This window comes from Setaria viridis, chromosome 2, assembly GCF_005286985.2.
Source record: "Setaria viridis chromosome 2, Setaria_viridis_v4.0, whole genome shotgun sequence".
Classification (NCBI taxonomy): Eukaryota; Viridiplantae; Streptophyta; class Magnoliopsida; order Poales; family Poaceae; genus Setaria; species Setaria viridis.
In genome coordinates, this window is record NC_048264.2 from 2,933,621 (window position 1) to 2,956,432 (window position 22,812).

The 22,812-nt window shown below is 48.6% G+C and overlaps 4 protein-coding genes across 4 annotated transcripts; 2 read left to right on the plus strand and 2 right to left on the minus strand.

The window, feature by feature from the left end:
• Nucleotides 1-303: 303 nt before the first annotated feature.
• Nucleotides 304-4,719, minus strand: LOC117842959 (uncharacterized). Its single transcript, XM_034723496.2, has 3 exons — nucleotides 1,639-4,719; nucleotides 1,077-1,467; nucleotides 304-734 (listed from the first exon to the last, which is right to left on the minus strand). Exons 1-2 carry the CDS (start codon nucleotides 4,565-4,567, stop codon nucleotides 1,079-1,081), a joined length of 3,318 nt encoding a protein of 1,105 aa, XP_034579387.1. The 5' UTR covers nucleotides 4,568-4,719; the 3' UTR covers nucleotides 304-734; nucleotides 1,077-1,078.
• Nucleotides 4,720-13,163: 8,444 nt separating this feature from the next.
• Nucleotides 13,164-14,442, plus strand: LOC117845443 (probable glutathione S-transferase). The gene is made up of 2 exons (XM_034726493.2): nucleotides 13,164-13,573; nucleotides 13,662-14,442. Exons 1-2 carry the CDS (start codon nucleotides 13,214-13,216, stop codon nucleotides 13,995-13,997), a joined length of 696 nt encoding a protein of 231 aa, XP_034582384.1. The 5' UTR covers nucleotides 13,164-13,213; the 3' UTR covers nucleotides 13,998-14,442.
• A 2,274-nt stretch (nucleotides 14,443-16,716) lies between these two features.
• On the plus strand, nucleotides 16,717-18,291 carry LOC117845808 (glutathione S-transferase 3). The gene is made up of 2 exons (XM_034726895.2): nucleotides 16,717-17,444; nucleotides 17,584-18,291. The coding sequence occupies exons 1-2, from the start codon at nucleotides 16,992-16,994 to the stop codon at nucleotides 17,917-17,919; spliced, it is 789 nt and encodes a 262-aa protein (XP_034582786.1). The 5' UTR covers nucleotides 16,717-16,991; the 3' UTR covers nucleotides 17,920-18,291.
• A 1,013-nt stretch (nucleotides 18,292-19,304) lies between these two features.
• On the minus strand, nucleotides 19,305-21,036 carry LOC117842700 (malvidin galactosylase UGT88C3). The gene has a single exon (XM_034723206.2). It carries the CDS (start codon nucleotides 20,910-20,912, stop codon nucleotides 19,458-19,460), a length of 1,455 nt encoding a protein of 484 aa, XP_034579097.1. The 5' UTR covers nucleotides 20,913-21,036; the 3' UTR covers nucleotides 19,305-19,457.
• Between the last annotated feature and the right edge of the window lie 1,776 nt (nucleotides 21,037-22,812).

The following is a 22,812-nucleotide window of genomic DNA, read 5'->3' on the forward strand; positions in this document are numbered from 1 at the left end:
ATGTTAGGTGTGATTTGCTGTTGCTTGGAGTCAGATAAAGCAGGTGGTGCATTCCAACCTGCCATCAAAGCCGTGGCAGCACGGGTCACTGGATCAGCACACTTTTTATCAAGAACTGAAGAGCCTGCTGGAGTACCTAATTCTGTGTGCCTTTGATGACATGCTTGCAGGTTGCAGGACACCAAGTCCAACCCAACAGGAGCTGAAAAGGATGGTCAAGGCATCCACTTTTTGGCAGAGAAGGCTGCAGTTGCAGGCTTGTTCATACATGGTAATTCACTTTTATCGTGTTACAGTTAGTAATAAGTCAAAGAAATAATAACTAATCCAGAGATTAACCTGTTATCATTTATTGTAGCCACACTATGGTCTACGTAGTATGTACAAATTACAATGTCAAGCTAATGATAATTGAATCTGTATGTTCTGCTGAAATGAAACCTATCTGCCTAGTTGAGCGTTTCAGAAAAGGAACACTCAAGGTGGTGTCTGCCTCCATTGAAAGAGCACTAGCTGAGGTTAGGAGTGATCAATTTCACTCCAAATGTTTCTAGCCTTCAACTGGTGTTTAGTCTTGGTCAGAAAGACGATCTCTTTTCCTAGAAGTCAGGTTATAGCCAACAACTTCTTGGAGTTCAATAGTGCACAGACTAGATGGTCTTCAGCGATGAACTTAGTTAACCTGTGGATACTCCCTTGGTGCATGATTGGTGAAATAGAATGATGATAATAGCCTGCCAAACAAGGAAAAAGATTAACTTGATAGCACTGATTTTGTAAGATAGTAGGGAATTAAAATAACATTACTCTTCTTTTCTGATTTATTACTGGCTTAAAAATGGGCGATAGTTCATAATATTTTGTAGTTCTAACTGCTATCCCATCTCAAATTAGAAACTGGTCAACACTAGCTATTCAGTAGTATAAACTGACAGGACATTGGTTCTTTAACTATGTACTAGCTATAACACAGAGACTAATTCGAATATGAAACTAAGCATGGGCAAAGCTAAAGGCAAAAGGTTGTTCAGAAATCGGAACTCTTTAACAACAGAAAAAATGTCACTTGATCTCACCTCTAAACTTTTGGGGAAGAGCCATCTTCTATAGGTGCCTCAGATGCTGGCGAGGAAAATGAGTCATATGAGGACGCTCTAGCATCCATTAGCATGGATATGACTTCTCTCATGCTGGGCCTGTCAAATGGTGACTCGTTGGTGCAGAACAATGCAATTTTTAGCACCAGAGACATCTCTTCCACAACTCTCCTTGAGCTCAGGTCCAGTCTGCTGTCAAACATTTCCCTACTCGGTGTCATTTTGTTCATCATCCGCCTCACCAAATTCACAAGATCTCCTCCTTTCTCAAGAGGTTGAATTGGAGACTGCCCGGTCAGTAGTTCCAACAAAACTACCCCGAAACTATAAACATCACACTTCTCAGTGACCTTCATGGTGAAGGCATACTCTGCAAAGGATAAAAAGCACATCATTAAAAGCCATACACATTTCTTAATAAACTGAGCTTGATAGCCTATTGCTGGAAAGAACAGCTTGGTAAACTACCACATGTGCATAGTGCAAGGTATATGAAATCTATGCAACTCCTAACACACAGTAGTTCAGTAACATTTCTAACCTGGCGCAATGTACCCATATGAACCAGCAACAGCAGACATTGTTCTGGAATTGGAAATGTCAATAAGTTTGGCCAGGCCAAAGTCCCCCACATGAGCCTCCATCATCGCATCAAGCAGAATGTTATTAGATTTGATATCACGGTGAATCACCTGCGGCTTGCAATCGCTGTGAAGATACCGCAGGCCTTCAGCAGCCCCAAGAGCGATCCGGTACCGGGTGTCCCAGTCCAGGAGATAGGCATCCTTGCTGCCATGAAGCAACTCTCCAAGGCTACCATTCTCCATGTACTCATACAGGATAAGATTGGAATCCTGGTGAGAGCAGAAGCCATACAGCTTGACAATGTTGCGGTGCCTGACATTTCCAAGCGTTGTTATCTCAGCTCGGAAGCTTTTGTCGATGTTGGAACCTTCTCCTTGAGACTTCAGCCTCTTCACAGCGATTTTCCGGCCATCAGGCATGACAGCCTTGTAGACTGTACCACAGGCACCTCTTCCAATCACAGCACTCTCTGAAAAGTCCTCGGTTGCTTTCATAAGCTCCTGGTAAGTCACCCGTTCCTTCATGCAGTAGTGAGGACCGGAGAAGCCCGTCTTGCGCTCATCACTTGATACAAGCTCCGGTATCTTGGATCTAAAGGCCCAGCAAACAACTGCGATTAGCACCAGTGAAACCAAAGCAATGACAATGGAGGCAATGCTGATAATCTTCTCCCTGAGAAAGCGCTTCTTCTGTGCTGCTGCTTCCTTGCTTGAATAGGATGACGCTGATGAACCTGGACATGCTTTCCCTTTGATGCCACAAAGGCCATTGTTCCCAAGGAAGTTGCTGCTGTCCAAGTGCTCGAACAGCGGGGTGCTGGGAAGCGGCCCAAAAAGATTATTGTAAGACAGGTTGCACTCCAGCAGGCTCGAAAGCTCACTGAATGAGGAAGGAACTCGACCTTCAAGCTCATTGTTGTCCAAGTACAGGTACTGCAGCATGTGCAAGTTCCCTAGTTGCATCGGGATCTCACCAGACAACATATTGTGACTGACATTTAGGGCAATCTGAAGGGCAGTGAGCTCACCAAGCTCAACCGGGACCTGACCAGACAGACGGTTGCCTCCCATCTCCAGTGCTATGAGCCGTGAAAGGCCTCCAAAACTGCTTGGAATGGATCCATTCAGACTGTTGTCAGACAGCTTGAGCAGCTCCAGGTTCACCAGCCCACCAATTTCCTGAGGAATCGCTCCAGTGAGGGAGTTTCTACTGAGATCAAGCCTTTGTAGCTTTTTACACTGCGCTAGCTCCCGAGGAATTGGTCCGCTGAGCTGGTTCAATGAAATGTTGAAGGCAACAAGCTCCGTCAGGTTGCCAATGGCAGCAGGGAGCTGTCCGACAAAGTGATTGTTGGACAAAATCAGCCTCTCTATGCTCCTGAACTTGCCGATCTCAGGTGGTATTGGCCCAGAGAACCGGTTCTGGTTCATTTCAAGAGACGTCAGGTTCTGCAGCAGCGACAGCTCAACTGGGAGGCTCCCTGTCAGCATGTTGCCCCCCAACCGGAGCTGTGTCAGAGTTCTGCAAGCCTTTAATCCTGGAGGGATGTTGCCGACGAGGCGGTTCGATCCGAGGCTCAAGAACATGAGCTTCTGGTACTTGCAGAGGTGAGGAGGGATGCTACCGGTCAGCTGGTTGTCGGACAAATCGAGCACCGAGAGGTTGCTGTTGGCTCCCAGTAATGGAGGGATGTCGCCGTGGAGCTGGTTATCGAAGAGTTCCAAGTACTCCAAGCTGCTCAGGTTCTGAAACGCCGTCGGAATTACACCGGTGAGGTTGTTGATGGACAAGTCAATCTTTCTTATGCTGCTCAGCTGGCCGAGCTCCGGCGGGATGCTACCTTGCAGACGGTTCTCGAAGAGGTAGAGCAGCCGGAGCGTGGGTATCCGGCCGAGCTCACCCGGGATGATGCCGGTGAGCTTGTTCTCCGAGAGGTCAATCTCCAGTACGCTCTGCAGGTTTCCCAGCTCCGGCGGGATGGTGCCGTCGAGCTGGTTCCGGTAAATGTAGAGCTTCAAGAGCGACGGCAGCGCGGCGAGCTCCCTGGGCACGCCACCGGTGAAGGCGTTGTCGTTGAGTGCGAGCATCTGGAGGTTGGTGCAGTTGCCGAGCTCCGGCGGGACCTCGCCGGAGAAGGCGTTCTGCCAGAGGATCAATGTGGTGAGGTTCTTGAGGCGGGAGAGCTCCCTGGGCAGCTCCCCGGCGAGGTTGTTCTGCGCGAGGCCGAGCACCTCGAGGCTGGCGCACTCGGTGAGCTCGACGGGGATGGGACCGGAGATGTCGTTGAGCCCCGCGCGGATGACCCGGAGCCGCCGCAGCGCGCGGATGGAGGCCGGGATCCTGCCGGTAAGGTTGTTGCTGTAGATTTCGAGCTCCTCGAGCGCGGCGAGGCCGCCGACGGCGGGCGGGATCTCGCCGGAGAGGAGGTTCTCGCTGAGGAAGAGGCGGCGGAGGCCCCGCAGCGCGCAGAGCTCCGGTGGGACGCTGCCGCGGAGCGCGTTGGTGCTGAGGTCGAGCACCTCGAGCGCGGCGCAGGCGGCGAGCCCGGGCGGGATGGCGCCCCCGAGCGCGTTCTTGGAGACGTTGAGGACGGCGAGGCGGGGCAGCGCGCAGACGGCCGCGGAGAGCTCGCCGTGGAGATTGAGGCCGTGGAGCGTGACGCCCGTGACCTCGCCGCCCGCGGAGCAGGCAATGCCGGCCCACTCGCACGCGCCCGCGGCGGCGGCGGCGTTCCAGCCGGAGAGGCGCCCGTCCACGTCTACCAGCGCGCGCTTGAACTCCAGCAGCGCCGCCGCCTCGGGTCCCGCCCCCGCCGGTTCAAGGACGGCTAGTAAGAAGAGGACCACCGCCGGGAGCAGCGAGAACCGCGCCACGGGCGACGCCATTGCCGTCGTGCGAAGCCGCCGCGGCGAGAGTACTTCCCCGGACCCCGAGCGGCAGCACAGCGAGGCGCGCACTAGGACGAGGAGGGGCAGGAGCAGAGTGCCATGGGCAGAGCGGCGGGCAGCCCGCGGTCGAGGAATCCGTCCCCCACACTGCCACACCCAGTAGCCACTAGGAAGACACCACCGAATCGAGGGGCCAGCGCGCCATGCGCAGGGAGGTGGGTGACACTGGTGGCGCAACAGGGTGGTGGTGGTGGTGGCCGCGGTTGAGTGGGTGGCTGGCACTGTGGGGGGCGGCAGGGAGAAGGGATCGGAGCTTTAAGGGGAGGGCGAGCAGAGCACTGTGGCGCACAGGCGCCGGGGGTCAACGGCATTGACCGCTGGCGGTGGCTGGCGTTTCGTCGAGCGGGAGGGGTGGCCGGGCCCACTGCCAGGGACACGAGTGGTGGGCTCTGGCCGTACGTGTCGACGCGTAGAGAGAGGTGGCAAGGGAAGGGGAGTATACGTCGGGCGCGTACGTGTGTCCGTGTGGCCGTGTGGGCTACAACTCGTCGCCGAAAGCCACCTCTTTTTTCCGTGATCGAGGTAGGAAAAAAGCGGCGTCGCGGCAGCGCTTTCTGGTGCCATTTCGGACCTTTTTTGTCTTGAGGGATAGTACATGATGCATCGATCATTTATTTTAAACATGAAATTGTCTCCGGCCTCTTCGACCGCCCACAGCTAAATTTTTACAGCAAATTCAGCTTATTAAAAGCTGATCACTGAAATAAAAATAAAAGTTCACTTATCTTAAAGGAAAAATATCATAAGCAAAGTCTATTATTCTTCTCCATCCGTTCTTGGCGAAGATATCCAAAGTGACGACTTCCAGCGTTTTGCTCGCTACCCGAACCGATTCGCTTGTGTTTTCACGCTGCAACAGGGACCAAAACCGTAGCTAATAAGCCTCCCCTGAATACCGCCTGCATAAAAGAGGTGAACTTTTTTTTCTCAAAAATTATATCAATTCGAGTACACCAAATCGTCTACATAAGAGCAGAAACCCCACAAAGATCAAATGTTTTATCTTATTACTACGCCCATTAACCAATTCCGTAGCATATGATTTATAGATCTAGGTGGAGTCAACCTGATAGCAATATAAAGAATCCTCCAAATAGCTTTTGCATGATGACAATAAAAAAAAAGATGCTTGATTGTCTCATTACAAAAGCAACATTTTTTTTTTGCTACCCTTCCAATTTCTCTTGACTAGATTATCCTTTTTTAATATTACACCCCGCTGGAATTTTCAATTTCCAAATAAAATTTTAGGTGAAAGGGATACCCTGGTTCATCATATATTGGTACATAGATCGAACCAAAACATGCTGTTATTATGTAACTCCTAATGGAAACTGTCGCTCTCGGTAGTTAGCCAGTAGTCTCTACTTTAGCCACCAGGTTATTCCAAGCCACCAATTAATCCCCAATTTATCCCCAATTAATGATGCATCGGTCATGCTCATGAAGCTCAATCTCAAGAATAATTTTAATATTGAAAAGAATTTTTTAGCCATCTAATCTTTAGTTCTAAACATTAATCCTAGCCTATCCAAATAAGATCTGACTATGTGTTACCGTGACTTTGAACTATTTTCAAAACTGAAATTTTCTCTTTTGATAATTCTATTTGAATTGCCATCTCAAGCATGACATAGATAGCTGTTTGATTCTCATGCAGAGTAACTGCTTTACAAAAATAACTCAATACCGAGAAATGCTCGTGGAAAATCGTTTCCAATAACGAGAAGTATATAATGATTGATTAATCGGATGATAAGAATAGTCTTCCTTCTTAATCATTGTACTAAGGTAAAATAGTTCTATTAAAAGAGTATTAAGGGAGCAATCGTGATTCGTTCTCACTCTTTCAACGATTCAGCTTTGTGATTTATCCTTAGTTTTTTTAAACCAAAGCCAATGTGTTTACATTTGCTTCCAACCAAGATAAGCTGTAATAAATAAATAAATAAATTTAAAAGGTACGAAAACTCTTCGAAATAGAGAAAATTTACCACCATGCCCTCTCTAGGTGTGACTGCTGGTTTTGTTGCTAAGACTTCTGTTCTGTACGAGTGAAAAAAAATTAATAATCAGAAAAGAGACTTTGACTGGTATAGTTGTCATGGCTACACAACATGCATCTCAGGTCCCGTTTGGATATCTCGTGCTAAAGTTTAGCACATGTCACATCGGATGTTTGGATGCTAATTAGGAGTATTAAACATATGCTAATTAAAAAACTAATTGCATAGATAGAGTCTAATTCGCGAGACGAATCTATTAAGCCTAATTAGTTCATGATTTGACAATGTGGTGCTACAGTAACCATTTGCTAATGATGGATTAATTAGGCTTAATAGATTCGTCTCGCGAATTAGCACAGGGTTCTACAATTAGTTTTATAATTAGCTCATGTTTAGTCCTCCTAATTAGCATCCGAACATCCGATGTGACACTGCTAAAGTTTAGCATCTAATAATATCAAACGCTCCCTCAATATTGTAAAGAGGCTCTCAATGCACAGTAGCAGCAGGTAGACTCACCACGTAAGGCTACGAAGAGCTTAGGCAATCTGATGCCTTGGTAGCCTTGACTGCTGCTTTGAGCCTCTTTGGATGTTGAGCTGCATGTCTCGAGGCTAGCACGACGAGAGAGTGAGTCATTACCCGTCATGACTCTGTCCGATTGTTAATTGACTTGACCCATACAAAATGCACGTGTCTTATCTTAGCAATAAACCATCAATCGATGGAGAACGCCCTGTCACTGGCTTAATTTTTTGAACTTGTTCATGTTGGTTTTTAGCTTAATAACTCCTGGTGCTTATTCCTTGCATATGGCTTAAATTGTAGTGAGGTGTGCCTCAGTGCATGTACTTCTACTCTATATACTCTTTGCAGTACTATGAATATTTCCATGGATTGATTTGAGATTTGGATAACATTTTTGTGTATGTGTTCTTTTCTGTGTTTCCTAACCATATGCTTTGAAATTATGTCCAAATTTGTCAAAATTTAGTTATATTTGAAATATAAGCATATTTTTATCAGAGTTTTTCTGTCCAAATACATTTGCAACATGCTTATGCCAAAAGAGGGTTAAAAAAAACTCTAACAAAAGTAGGGGCAAATTTGTAAGCACATACTCCTATTTATCTTTATTTTACAGATCATTTGATACCGTTAAGTGCCTTATGGCCTTAACGATAAGGCCTGAATAAATTCAACTACTTGTCTACTTGAGCTTAAGTTTCGAAAGTGAGGATAAAATTACAAAGCTAAAAAAAGTGAGGCCAAAATCATAATTGGAGTTCAAACTGTAAGGCAATTGCCCCTAAATCTTACGGCTAGGAAAAAAAAATCTGGCACATCATCTTTTATCATTTATCACAAATAGCAACTACTTGTTTCTGATGAATGGAAATAAATTAAATCCAAACTACCATTTTTAATTGTCTTGTAAGAACTCTATAACCTGTTATTTTTCATATAATAAAGGAATGTTATGAGTTGCATGCTAACGATAACTCGTGTAATAGTGGGGACTACTTTGCGATACAAAATGGTATCTTTATCTCACTTCCCTCTTTCTCCTCCCTATTAGCAAAAATATATTTTATATGGCATGCTGACACGAGACAACCCATAAAAGAGTAAAAACTAGAAGAGAAGTTGGCCATAGAGATTGGTCAGTATAGTACGTCACCAGACATGCATAATTAGTGGTCAAGAATATATATGTGAGATAATTTAAAGTGCAACTTATCGATTTAACTTTGGCTAGCTGATAAAATAGGTAATAGCATGTCATTTCAATCTCTCTAGCTAGGTTTCATGTCGTGTCGGGTTGAGTTACCTCCTTCCCCTAGCCATAGCTATAGCCAATAGCAGCTACACGCAAAAGACAGCCATCCATCCATCGACCAACTCACATGCGTGTGGACATGTAGCATGTACAACGGCCGTGAACAAACACAGCTAATCCGATCGCATCATCCAATAATTAAATAAGGGAGATTACAAATTAAGATCCTTGTGACCGTACTCTAGCTCATATATTGAAATCCTCAACAGAGTTTGGAAATTGGGCCCCTTTCTGGCCTTATTTTAGCTTGCAGCAGGCAAAGATAATACTTTAATGGTTGGTGACAAATGGACACAACCACCGTCTAAACATTCACATGCACAGGTCAAGATATCCTTCCAAGGTTGGTCACCTCATCACATGCTTCACCCCACTTGGCCTTGTTTAACTTTATGTGCATATTTTACTTCAAAAAAAAACTTTATGTGCATGTATAATTTATATTCTTCAGGTTACAAGTACCAGTATAGCTGTGCAAAAAAATATTCTTGGAAAAAACATAGGTAGTTGTATAACATGTTCTTGTACGTACTCAGTAGTAAGATAAAATTTTGGTCTCGAGTTTCTTTGTGTTGGGAACAAGCATAAAAAATTTGCGATGACATATGGTCACCTGTCACTGATGCATGCAATGTTATGGTAGGTCAAGAATTTTTGGATCATGCGGCAGATGATTCAACAGTTGACTGCTTATCCATGAGAGCCAGTGCCTGAATGCAGGCAGGCAGGCCGTGTTTGTCCAGGTGCGAGCTTGATCAGCAGGAGTATCTTGGATCAGTTTGTTTAGTGAGGTCAATCCATTGATCTTTTACACGAAATAAACAAAGAATCCTCGGAAGCAATAGTCCTTGTGTTTGGCCGGGATCCTTTGGATGTTCTGACACAGAAAGTTAGGCCCTCAGCAACAAAGCGAAGCTAGAGCATATCCTATGCCTGAAGATACATGCATGGAACCTAAATAAAGGTACCAAGAACCTGTGTTGTTCCTCTCGAATGCAGACGAAAAGTTTGATCAAACCTGATGTACTTACACAAGCGGCACAGATCATCAAGCTAGAAACAGATTAGGTCATAAGGCCAGCTTTGTATACGGAGAGTCCATGCCTAACTCAATGATGGATCGATGGAAATGGATGAACAGTGGTGAACTAGTGCAGCTGGGCATGCATGTGTGCCTTGGCAGTATCGTCGTAGATACAGCTAGTTGTGCAGGATCGTATCGATGTGGCACCACTGTTGTTACTGACGCAGCAATGAACGAAGAATGCAAGAGGGCCGGCAAGCAAAGGACGAAGGCACGAAGCAAGAGAGAGACCTCATCCTTTGCCTGTTGATTGTAACCACTGACCATCTCATTGGGGGTGTCCACTCAGGCGCCCAACTGCCCAAGTGCTCCAGCACTATAGTCGTCAGTAGTCACCTATGATCCATCCTTCTCAATTGATGCCGAGAATTATGAGCTCCACTGCCTCGAGCGTCATGTCGATCGATCGCACCTGAAATGATGAATCAGGGGGGCTTTGCATTTCAGTCTCTGTTTCCTCTCCCTTTCTGTTTGGGGACGTCAATGGCTCAATGACATCCACCCAAAGCATTTTTCAAGTCCACAAAAGGCATATATTTGTTTTTCAAGAAAAAATTGATGTTGCTGTAACTGGGCTGTACATTTGACTTATTAACCATAGATACTTTTGAGGATCTATACAATTTTATTTCTAGGTCAGAACTTGAGAACTAAGGCAGGCAGAAACCCTACAATCCACATATGCAGCTAGCGACTGAAACGTAGTAGTCGAGGATCACAAAACTGTACGTGATAGATCGCCCACCTAACTGTTAAGGCTGAAATTTTGTGCAGCAAAAAGCGATGCTTCATCTGTAGCCTCATGACTACTCGCCATCGCCACGGGCTGAAGACGACGACATTTTAGACCAGGATTTTGGGCTTTCCGCCTAAAACGGCGACAGGGCAGAGCCGTAGGTCCATCATCAGTGCACGTTCATGTTGACATCTATCCAGTCACTAATCATCGGCTCTTGATCGATCTCCCATTGAAAACTTTCATGTTTCAGTTACATCAAACTGCTTTCAGATGAATGACAAGATAGGCGCGTCGACAATTCGTTTAGGTTGGTTTAATCCCGTTGATATGCCTCGTCAGTCATCAAATAGTCGTTCGACCTCATTTCGAAGTGATCGGTCATTTAGCATTGCAGTGTACACGAAGCTCTTGGAAACATGCAGCGCCCAAAATTCAGACTTCGTGATTTTGCTTCTCAATCTTGCATTGTCTCTAGACGTCTACTACATACAGGACTCACCCATGCGTTTCGTGTGTCTGCCGTAAGTACGTGTGCCCGCCCAACTTGTGCCAGAAAACACTGTAGTAACTAAGCGTCTAAGCATATGTCCCGTTTAGTCGGTAAACTATGTATGCATGCTCTGGTCTTGTGTGACGTACACAGTTCTGAAGCTGCCGTCGTTTGAGTTTGGCACATGATGATGATGGTTGGTTGATGGCAACCGTTGATCGTCGTTCGCCAAACCTCCGGCCTCCTCCTCGTCTTCTTTCTCGTAATGGAACGTGGCAGGCCCAATGGGTGGGTACGCTTGCAAACGTACCACTAATCACCATTGACACGAGACTGCTCCGAGCGTACTGTGTGTGCACCAGTGCATCCACTGTGGGTGGGTGGAGGGGCCCATGCATGAGCATGGCAGTATGGCACGGGCAAAGCACCATGATGCTCTGTTCTTCACCAACACTTACATCAGGTTTTGCTGAAAGAGAAGAGGCCCAGTTATTACACATTGCATTTGGGAAGAAAGCCTCTCACTTTCTTACACATCTCACACACACATTACCTGTAGTGTCACGTGCATCATCACCTTAATTACAAGCTGCAAGTCTCGGCACTCAACAAAAAGTCTTCAGACACTGCCAGCCTTGTTACTGTTGGATATATAAGCACTTTTAGTTTCAATTTAATCCACAATTTAATCCAGAAATAAATCATGAATACGATGAACAGCCAGCAGATTAAACTAGACATGTCTACGCAAGATCTAGACAAGTCTATCATTGCAAATAGAATTACACATTCTACCATACTATCCAGTGCTATCAGACTGCAACAGATCATAATAGCTAGTATGGAAGACATAATTTGAGTTAAGAGATCGTACGTTTCTTTCTTGATGAAGACCGGCTCCTGGACGACTACTGGGTACAGCAGCCGACGACGATCAGCAGCCTGACGTTGTTCGCGACGGCGAGTGAGGCTCGAGCGACGAAGAGGTAGACGAGCCGTGGTGAATGAGTCGACGAAGAACTTGATGAAGCGATCGAGCAGTCGCGCAGAGCGCTTCCCAAAAACCTTATTCGCCTTCTCCCGGTGCAGGATCGCTGAAGACGACGGTTCCGGAGACCTGCTCTCCCAATCGCCGGTGCACGCCGACAATCGGGATGGAGTAGACTACGGTGGCGGCGCAGCAGCGAGAAGAGGCAAAAACCCTAGCTCGAATAGATCTGTTTTTGGTAGAGGCCGGTAGGTCGCATATATAGGAGAGCCCACGATTCTCACGTCGCGATCGTGATCTAAACCGGTTAGGATTCCATATATCTCGCTGACTTAACAACCAAGTAACCAAAAAATAAAACGGCAAAAGGAAGCTGCGCCCCCGCAAGGCGAGGGGCCGGATTTTGGCGGACCATTCACGCAGGTGCCGCGCGCCCGCGCCCTTCGCCCCGCCCGACGAGGTGAGCGAGCGCGCGTGTGGAGCTCTTCTTCCCTCCCCACACACATAGCTTGTTGGAGTGGAAACAACTTCCATATTTAAGTTGGTCATCCCTCCCCTCCACTAGCAATGTGGGACTAAAGACTTGCACCACTCCACCTCTTGCCCACATGGACCTTTGAGATTTATTTGAAATTCTGAAATTCCTTATGGCTAGACCCATTATTTCAACAGTTACCGGAGAGACAACTCGGCACTCAGCAACAAGTCTCCAGACCTCATCATGCCATCTGATATCAGTCTCCTCTGACCTTTCCTCTCCTTTTTTCCTGCAGGTGATGCGTGATGGCACAGCGAGGAGACTATGTAAAGAGAGGCACCCAATTGAACACTGCCATCCTAGCTAGTATGCATCTGCGTATCTCGGCAGTCCGATCGATTTCCAACTAACGACAGAGCATCATCACTAATCCAATCCTTCTTCTTCTCAGTAGAGGACTGCCCCTCCTGTTCATTCAAAAAAAAAAATCCAATCCTTCTGAAGCAGTACAGTCGTCGTTGCTGATGGCTTCCCAACTCTGACAGCAACATCGTGTTTACAATACTGCTACTACGAATCATTTACCACCACCCTGTCCAAACTCAGCTCGATTTGACAGCAACAGCAACTAAAAGTATACCAAGAGCTCAACAACTTTTACAAGGAGATGCTTCCAAGATGCAGCGCTTACCATTCAGCGAGCTAGCAGCCGTACGTACGCAAGCAGTGATCGCATCGACCAGCAGCTTAGTAATCGCAGGCGGCGGCGGTGATGTGCGTGGACTTCTGGTGCAGCCGTACGCAAGCAGTGATCGCACATCGACCACCTCGATCCATGGTCTAAAAACCCAACTTTTACTCGCCTATATAACTAGCCTTTCCCTGCGCTTCAGTAACCGTGCAATTACCAACCGCTTTACCAAGCTTGTAGCCACTGATCCCTCACCTGACGGCTGCCATGGCTCCGGCGAGCCGCGAGGCGGCGGCGGCTGGGGTGACGTGCGTGGACTTCTGGTGCAACGAGTTCGGGATGCGGGCGCGGATCGCGCTGCGGGAGAAGAGGGTCCCCTTCGAGTTCGTTGAGGAGGACCTCCGTGTCCGGCAGCGGAGCGACCTCGTGCGCCGCATGAACCCGGTCCACCGCTCCATCCCCATCCTCATACACGGCGGCCGTCCGGTCTGCGGGTCCATGAACATCGTCGAGTACGTGGACGAGGTCTGGAGCCAAAAAGAAGCGGGAGCCGCCACCCGCTTGCTCCCCGCCGACCCGCTCGAGAGGGCGCGCGCGAGATTCTGGGCCGAATTCGTCGATCAGAAGGTACGAAGTGGGCCTCCGTCCGGTTTTGAGAACTCTGGCCTTCTGGGCCTTGCGTGTAAACTAAGCTGATGAAACAACAACACGACAGGTGTACGACGCGCAGACGAGGTTCTTCACGAGCCGCGGCGAGGAGAAAATGGCAGCAATGGCGGAGCTCCTCGGCCACCTCCGACGGCTGGAGGCGGTGCTCGGAAACAAGGCGTTCTTCGGCGGCGACGAGTTCGGGTTTCTGGACGTCGCCTTCGTGCCCTTCTCGGCCATGTTCTACGGGTACGAGCAGCACGGCGGGGTGGACATGGAGGCGGAGTGCCCCGCGCTGTTACGGTGGGTTAGGAGGTGCGCGGAGAGGGAGTCAGTTCGAGACGTGCTCCCCTCGGGGCTCGACATGTACGAGATACACAGGGAGTTTTATCAGATTGAGTGAAAAGATCCTGCCTCACAAAGATCACTACCAATCTGAGGCTCCAAGCTCAAGCACTCAAGAACCATCGATCGGCAGTCCCTATGCGGTTTACCGGCACTCCGAGTTGCTATATTCAAGCAAAGACACCGGTCCAAAGTCCAAATTCCAAACAGAGTACAGGCGACAGGAAGACCCCATGTATGATCGCAGCATGGATGTATAATGCATACAATACTCCTTCCATTCCAATTCAAATTGTATGTCTAGATACATAATAATATTTATAATTTAGAAAAGTCAAAACAACCTACAATTTGGAACGGAGGAACGGAGGGAGTAGTAGGAATCTATTTGTCACAATTACTTATGTATACAAATGGCAGGTGTAAAATCTTGTATGATAAGCCCTCTCAGAATTGTGTTGTTATTATGCAATAATAAAGATATTACTAATGGTTATACATCATCTGCAGGGTCTTTCAAAGCATGCAAACTCCGAGAGCAAATTTGATCTGAGCTTGAGATTTAACATGAACTACCAAATTCCCAGGACGTCAGATGAGTCAAGCAAGATATTGCATCAACGAGCAGTTGAGTACATTGGGCCTGAAAAATCTCCATCCATGAAAAACATCCCTCGTCGCAACCTTTCCTCAAGGACAAGGTCGGTGTAAAAGAAAATCAAGGTCTTGTCACGCAAAGTTCAGGTCAATGTTAGCACTGCAAGAAACTGTTTTCAGGATATCAGTGAGGAGTAGTGTTTAGTCAGGTTCTTCATGTTAGCAATAGGACTCTCTCAGTTGCTTACGAGGGGTTACTATGCTGATCTGAGTGGTGTGCGGTGCCGTCCAATGCAAGATTGATCTAAAGTTTCTCGACTTCCTCAATGAAAGTGAAGCGGCTATCATCGTGACATAGGGTGTAGCGTTTGTTGCCCCGTTGAGATGATGCAATTATTGTTCCTATCGATGGCGGTGGAGATGCTTATGATCCAAGTCGTGGCATAGTGTAACCCCCCTAATCGGTACGAAACCAATCTTACTACAAGTTTTGCCTACAATTATGCTGAAGTGTCCAGCATCGTCAAAAGCTCTTAAGCCATGCTAAGTTAAAATCTCCCCGGGCTACATGTCCCGTTGGTCATCTCAGAAACATGAAGAAACTTTCTCAAATACCAAACGAGCGCATGCTCCCTCGTCTTTCTCAAATACCAAACGAGCGCATGCTCGCTCGTCTTTTTACGTCATCAAAACCGGTGGACCAGATGAAGTCTTACCTTTCTCTAACCTACAAGGCTGGGATTTGATACTTTCCGTGACCGACGAGGCTGGAATTATTTTCGTTTGCAACCGACGAGGCTGGACATTTATTTGAGATCTATATGACGAATCCGAATACCTTCGTGGTGAAGCTGATGAGGTTATAGCACTTTGAGAAAGTTTTTATTCAACAACGACCAGAGAGCTAAGTTTAATCGGAGGTGTTTTGCAAGCTTGGCTTGCAGATGTAATTACACGGATGCGCCTAATAAGTCTCGGGAATTAGCGAACTACGCAATCTCTACAAGGTAGATCTCTCCTTAAGCATCGAAGTTGAAGATGGAAGAAGGCAAAATCTTGAAAATAATGTATTTTGTATATTCAAGAAAGAATTAATGAAATATGTGGTTCTCGAATACTTATGCATGTGTGCTCTTGAATTTTTATTTATGCCTTCATTTTGTTTTCACGAACACACTAAATAGCATTTTTGTTTGGACAAAGACTAGAATAGCATATACAGGAAAACAATAGTGTGAACAATGGCGGTTTCAGAAAATGAATTCTTGATCCGAACAAGGTGGTGTTATTCATTTAGATTCGGACATCCCATGTCAAAATGGGGTTCATTTAACAGAGATGCCACGCTCTCCCGCTGCCGCCTGTCGCGCCCTCCCACCGCCGCAGCCACCAGCGCTGTCGCCGCTTCTCGCCCCGCCACCGCTCCTCACTGCTACGAGTGAGGGGTAAGTGAAGGGGGAAGGGGCAGCGGGAGAGGAAGCGCCGATGGGAGAGGGAGAGAGGGAGGGGGTCGGGGAGAGCAGAGGGAGAGAGGGAGAGGAGAGCGCTGGGGAGAGGATAAGGCTTGCGCACGCGGGCCGGGAGCAGCGGATGGATAAGACCGCGTGGATGAAACCTTTAGTACCGGGTGTAGGTTTCACCCAGTACTAAACGTCATCCTTTAGTATCGGGTGGAGCCTCCACCTTGTACTAAAGGCCCTCAGGCACCCGGTACTAATGGGTGACCTTTAGTACTGGGTGGAGCCCTCACTCGATACTAAAGAGGCTCACGGAGATCTATCCTTTAGGCTCGGTACTAATGCTCACATTAGTACCAGGTCAAAATGCAACTGGTACGGAGTCTCGGGACAAAAAGCCATTTCTCTGGTAATGGATGTGATTGTCACATATGGAAAGACGTTTTGTGTGTATAATTTGTAGATCTAGCATGCGCATATGGTATGCGTTGGGGTATGTGTGGATGTAGTGTGTGTTTATGTGTATGTTCAGATATTTCCAGATTTAAAAAAATCACATATAGACCGTAAATCTGTCTTTTATCAATTGTCGACCTTTTGTAAGATGACGCCGAGCTACGCATCCTTCGCATCTTAGGCCGATATATGGAGAGTTTTGTGTTTGTTGTTTCCTGAAATTGCTTTGTAGAGGATGGTCTTGTACTTGTAAAAAGGTTTTGCAAAAATACTACTTTGAAATTACTCCACGATCATTTTGGATTTATCTCCTTCAAGTCCACACCGCAGAAGTCAACACTTCCATGTAAAAAACTAAAAAAAATAGGTCACTGCTTAGAGCACATCCTCTATTTGAAAGGGCTAGCTCCACTCCATCCGTGACGCCAACTTTTCCACGGGCACGACTGCACACACGACACGTCCAGCAGCTCGGTCAGCGAGCGCAGCGTCAGCGGTGATGCCGCACACACGACACGTCCAGCAGCTCAGCGTCAGCGGTGATGCCACGAGCCGCCTGTAAAGCTCGCTCCTATGCTGCCCACCCTTACCCGCCACACCACAACTCCACGAGCACGTACGCACGGCACCTGGCGCCAGGGACGACGACGACCGCCATGGACGACACCGCCGGCGAGGTGACGTGCGTCGACTTCTGGGCGAACGGCTTCGGGATGCGGACGCGGATCGCGCTGCGGGAGCTCGGCGTCGCCTTCCGCTACGTCGAGGAGGACCTCCGCGTCCGGGAGCGGAGCGAGCTGGTGCGCCGGATGAACCCCGTCCACCGCTCCGTCCCCATCCTCGTACACGGCGGCCGCCCGGTCTGCGGCTCCGTCAACATCCTCGAGTACATCGACGAGACCTGGGGCAAGGATGATGGTGGGCCCCGCTTGCTCCCCCATGACCCGCTTCAGAGGGCCCACGCACGCTTCTGGGCTGACTTCATTGACCAAAAGGTAGCAAATCATCTTCTTTGTTTTTCCTGAACCACTATGCATCCATACTTCTTTCCTCAATTCAAAAAACAATGAAACAAAGGTTGAAGTTTGTAAAAATCAAGCAAAATTCTTATATATTTGCTACATAAACTTTTAGGTGTTCAGCACACAGACAAGGTTTCTAAAGAGCAAGGGTAAGGAGAAGGAGGTGGCGAAGCAGGAGCTCCTTGACCAGCTCAAGCGTCTTGAGGAGGTGCTCGGGGATAAGACCTTCTTCGCCGGCGACGAGTTCGGCTTCCTGGACGCCGTCCTCATCCCGTTCTCGAGCATGTTCCATGGGTACGAGCAGCACGGAGGTTTCAGCCTCGAGACGGAGTGCCCGAACCTGATGCGGTGGGTGAGAAGGTGCAAGGAGAGGGGGAGCGTGAAGAGCGTCCTCCCCGACGAAGATGAGATGTACGAGCTGCACAAGAAGTGGTATGGTATAGAATGAACTGGTGTGATGACGTCACGACGGTAAAATGTTGGGCTTTGTTTAGCTGGAGTCTTGGTCTACCTGTCCCTATCATACATTGGCCTTCATACGTGTCTTGTGTTTGGCTTTTTTTTTTTACCGTTCCTTGTGTTGTCACAGCGGACTAGGTTTATCAGTATGTAAAATAGTCAAAATGTGCCATGGAAAAGACGATGCATTTGGCAACACTTGCCTCTATGTTTGTATCCGCTTATTTCCTGCTTATCGGTGAAAATAAGCCATAAGTCCACCTAAATGTCTTGCTTATTTCCCGTTTACCACCCAAGTTGCTTATCCCACAATCCAAAATATATACTCCCTCCGTATAGGAAAAGGAAGTTGTTTTGGACAGCGACACGGTCTCCAAAGCATTACTTTGACTCCTTGTTTTTATAAAAATATTTATCAAAAAGTGATATATGTATATTTTTATGAAAGTATTTTTCAAGACAAATCTATTTATATGGCTTTCACATTTCCAAATTCAACAACTTAAAAGTTATTCATGATTTATATTCCCAATGTTTGACCCAAGCCTTGTCCAAAACGACTTTCTTTTCCTATACGGAGGGAGTACAACTAGCACTCCCCTTTTTCTCTACGCGGCCTCAGGGGCGCTTCTCGCGCAGGCGAACCGATTTTCCCCTGTACCCCTCACCCCATCGACACCCTGCGTCTCCACCCCCTAGATCCCGCACCCGCCGTCGGCCCGTCCGCCACCCGCCACCCTTCGGCGGGCTCCATCCACCACCTGCCATCCGCCCCCTTGATCCCGCGCCCGCCGCCAGCCCATCCGTCACCCGCCTCCCTTCGACGGGCTCCGTCCGCCACCTGCTGCCCTCCACCAGCTCCTGCCCAAATCCCGCCCTCCACCGGTTCCATGGGCCCTATTCCTGTCCGCCACCTCCCTACCCAGATCCCATCCGCCGCCCGCTGTTGGCTCCGTCCTTCCTGCCACCCGCCGGCCATCTTCCCCAAGAAGACCGGCCACGATCGCCGTACCACACCCTCTACCAGCCCCCTCCGCAGCAGGCACCTTCCGCGACCGCCCACTTCGCCATAGCCCCGGCAGGCCCCCTCTGCGGCCGTCCCATGCCGCCACAAGCGCCCCATGGTTTCGCGAGGAAAACCTTGTGGCCAAGTAGGAAGAAGATAAACCTGAAAAAATAAAGGAAAAGAAAAAAAAATAAGTGGATAACATTAGAATTCACTTATTATGAGCCTAAAATGAGCTATTATCAGCTTAAAATAAGTGGATGACATTAGAATTATTATTTTCTCCTCGTATTAAAAAAAAGCTATTATTAGCCTCAAGGACATTCAAGTCATTTTATTAGTCATGATAGATAATCGACACGTAATAATTAAGATTGTCAAACACCCAGTCTATTCAGATAGCAAATTCTTCAGACAGCAAACTTATCCCGCGAGAAAAGCGAGTTCTAGAAAAGCTTATACAAACATGAGAGCTGGGCTCATTTACGGTCGGTAGTCAACTACGGAGGAGTCATCAGTCATCACTTCGCCGGATCACGGCGCAGTTGCTGACATATATCGTTCGCGAGTCTCTTCAGCGTAGCGGTCGACGACCCGCCGTCCCCGACGGCGTTCCGGCACGCCGCCTTCATCTCGGCGGCCTTCTCCCTCACCCTCCTCCCCGCCTCCTCGCCGCCACCCATCAGCTCCCTCACCGCGCGCTCCACCTCCGCCGCCTCCACGAAGTTGCCCCTCGCCCTGTCCACCTCCACGGCCACGGCGGCGCCCATGGCCGCCACCAGCGCGAACGCGTTCAGGTGCTGCTCGGCGTACAGCGGCCACGCCGCCATAGGCACGCCGAACCAGAGGCTCTCCAGCATCGAGTTCCACCCGCAGTGCGTCACGAACCCGCCCACGGCGGCGTGCGCCAGGATCTCCTTCTGCGGCACCGCCGTCGGCCACACCAGGCCTCTGCCCCTCGTCCTCTCGACGAAGCCCTCCGGGAGCAGCTCGGCGAGGTCGGCGTCCGTGGGCTGCCGTGAGCCGGGCGCCGGCGGGCCACGCAGCACCCAGAGGAACCGGTGCCCGCTGCGCTCCAGGCCGCCGGCGACCTCGTGCGCCTGCGCCGCCGTGAAGAACCCGCCGCTCCCGAAGCAGAGGAACGCCACGGACGCCGGCGGCTGCGTCTCCAGCCACCGCACGCAGTCGTGCGGCGGCGGCGCGGTGGGCGGAGGGAACGAGATCACCGGGCCGATGGGGTAGAGCGTCGGAGGAGGCCGGCCCCCGCGCGCGCACCGGCCGTCGGCGATGGCGGAGAGGACGCCCTGCTCGAGTTCGGCGGCCGTGTTCACGACGATGCCGTCGGCATCCGCGAACCGCCTGCCGTGGTACGCGTACCACGCGCATTCCGGCTTCGTCCTCTCCATGACCGGCGTCGGGAGCGAGAGCGGTGGCACCGGCGGCAGCCCGGGTATGTCCGCCGCGCCGTCCATGTCCTCGAACTCGCCCGCCACCTCCTCGCAGAGCGCCGGCAGGCGCAGGAAGAAGGAGAGCGCCGCGGCGTTGCAGGTGAAGTAGATGTACGCCGGCACGGCGAGCTCGCGGGCGACGTCGATGAACGGCGTGCAGAAGAGGTCGAGGACCAGCGCCGCCACGGGGCTCGCCGGCAGCAAGCCGGAGATGGCCGCCCTTACGTGGGGCTCGTGCAGCTCCACGGTCCGGGAGATGAACTCCACGGGGCCCTCGTGGTCCGTCGGGGGCTCGACGGCAGGGAGGCGGTGGAAGCGGACGTCGAGGCCGGCGGCCGCCTCCTCCGCGCGGCGTATGTGGCCCTCGACCTCGGACGCCTGCTGCTCCGTCGGCGGCCGCATGACGAGCACGGTGACCGAGAGCGCGCGCCCGCCGCTGCTAGCGAGCAGCCGCTTGCCGGCTTCTAGCATTGGCATGAGGTGGCCGGCGCCCCAGACCGGCAGCAAGACGACGGTCGGGGTCGCCATAGATGGATCGGGATGGCGGCACACAGAGGATGATGCTTTCACCAGAAGAAGCGATAAAGCGATGATGAGTGGATGCGCTCGCTACGGGCTGTCGTTTTGTTGGACTATTTGGCAGTGTCTCGGACTTTAGCGGAGGTCCAATGACGAGGCAGTGGTGTGGGATCACATCAACATCAAGGACCGAAAACCGCGTCATTTCAAGAGAAAAAAAACGTTTTAGGGGGTGTTTGATACTAATTATAAGTATTAAATATAGTCTAATTATAAAACTAATTACACAGATGGAGTCTAATTCACGAGACGAATCTATTAAGCCTAATTACTCCATGATTTGATAATATGATGCTACAGTAACCATGTGCTAATGATGAATTAATTAGCCTTAATAGATTCGTCTCGCGAATTAGACTCCATCTGTGCAATTAGTTTTGTAATTAGCTCATATTTAGTCCTCCTAATTAGCATCCGACTATCCAATGTGATCCTGCTAAAGTTTAGCACCTCGTATCCAAACAACCCTTCAGTGATATGGTGCTGATGTGGTGACATGACCCATGAATAAATAGTGTCTGAATTTTTAAAACTTTTTAATGGCTTTAAAATTTTGAAATTACGTAGGTAAATATGCACAAGTGATTTAATGTATAATAGGACTGCGAAATAGATAGTGTTTAGAAGTAAACTGAATTCTTTTCATCATATTTAAACTCATACCAGTTGGCTAATTTAAGTTCTGAATAATCATATATATGTGCAAGAACCTTTTGAAAAATATTGAATCCATTTATAAATTGTCAAATATGGAAACCCATTAGTATATTCCTTTTAATACGTTCTACAAAAGATCAGATTCATAAACGAGTATTGAAAATTAATTTACTATGTTGAGAATTAAATATTAATTGGCATGGAAGAAATCCTTCTTTAAAAAGTTAAGTACAAAATACACTTTATTTCAAATATTCATATACACTACATATAGGTCTAGATATTCAGCAGGGCGAGTGAAAAAAAGTTAAAATGTTGCCACATCAATGCTATCACTCAAAATCACCTTAAACATCTTAAGCCGAGGTTGAAAAGTGAAATCTAGAATCCATAGTTGAGGATAGAGGTGGGACTTGGCATTGAGACGTGCTAGCATGGTTGTGGCATCGATCTCATGCCTAGTCGGCACGCTGCTCTCATCATGCCATGCCAACCAAACAAGTCTTCAGCTAGATCCAAACACAATCCGTGACATGCACTGTCATCATTGTGCCCACAAAGTCCGGCTCTTACAAAATGCCGTGACACGCACTATCATCATTGTGCCCACAAAGTCCGGCTCTTACAAAATGTTGATAAAATGAGGTGTATCTTATCGTCAATAATAATTTCTATGCATAATTCGTTTGTATACACAACAACGAGGAAAAAATGAACAAGATAGGAGGATATATACATGTTCAAAGACCAACAGAGATAGCTAGATTGCCTCTTTTGTCATTCTAGCTCATCAAGCTTAAGCTACTCCATGTCATGCCGTGCCGCTCATCGTACTGAGATCATAAGAATGACATGCCCGTCGCATTCATAATGTGCTAGCATAACAAGTCTATCGTTCCATATTGTGCTATGATTTGGCCTTCCATAAGACGATATGGTGTTTCGAGGGGTCAAGAAATGACATGGTCAAGTCCCTGCTTAGTTTTAGGGATACAATGAAATTTTCTTTCTAAAGGAAATAATACTATTTCCAATATTTCCCGCATGATGACTCTGACGCAACGCAGCCACAGCCACCTCACAAGTCACAAGCTTGACCTGGTGCCACCTCTGACGTCATCTGCGATAGCACCAGTTTCTTCAGATAGTAGCCCAACGCAACACCACGGGAGACAAATGAACTAGATGGGCT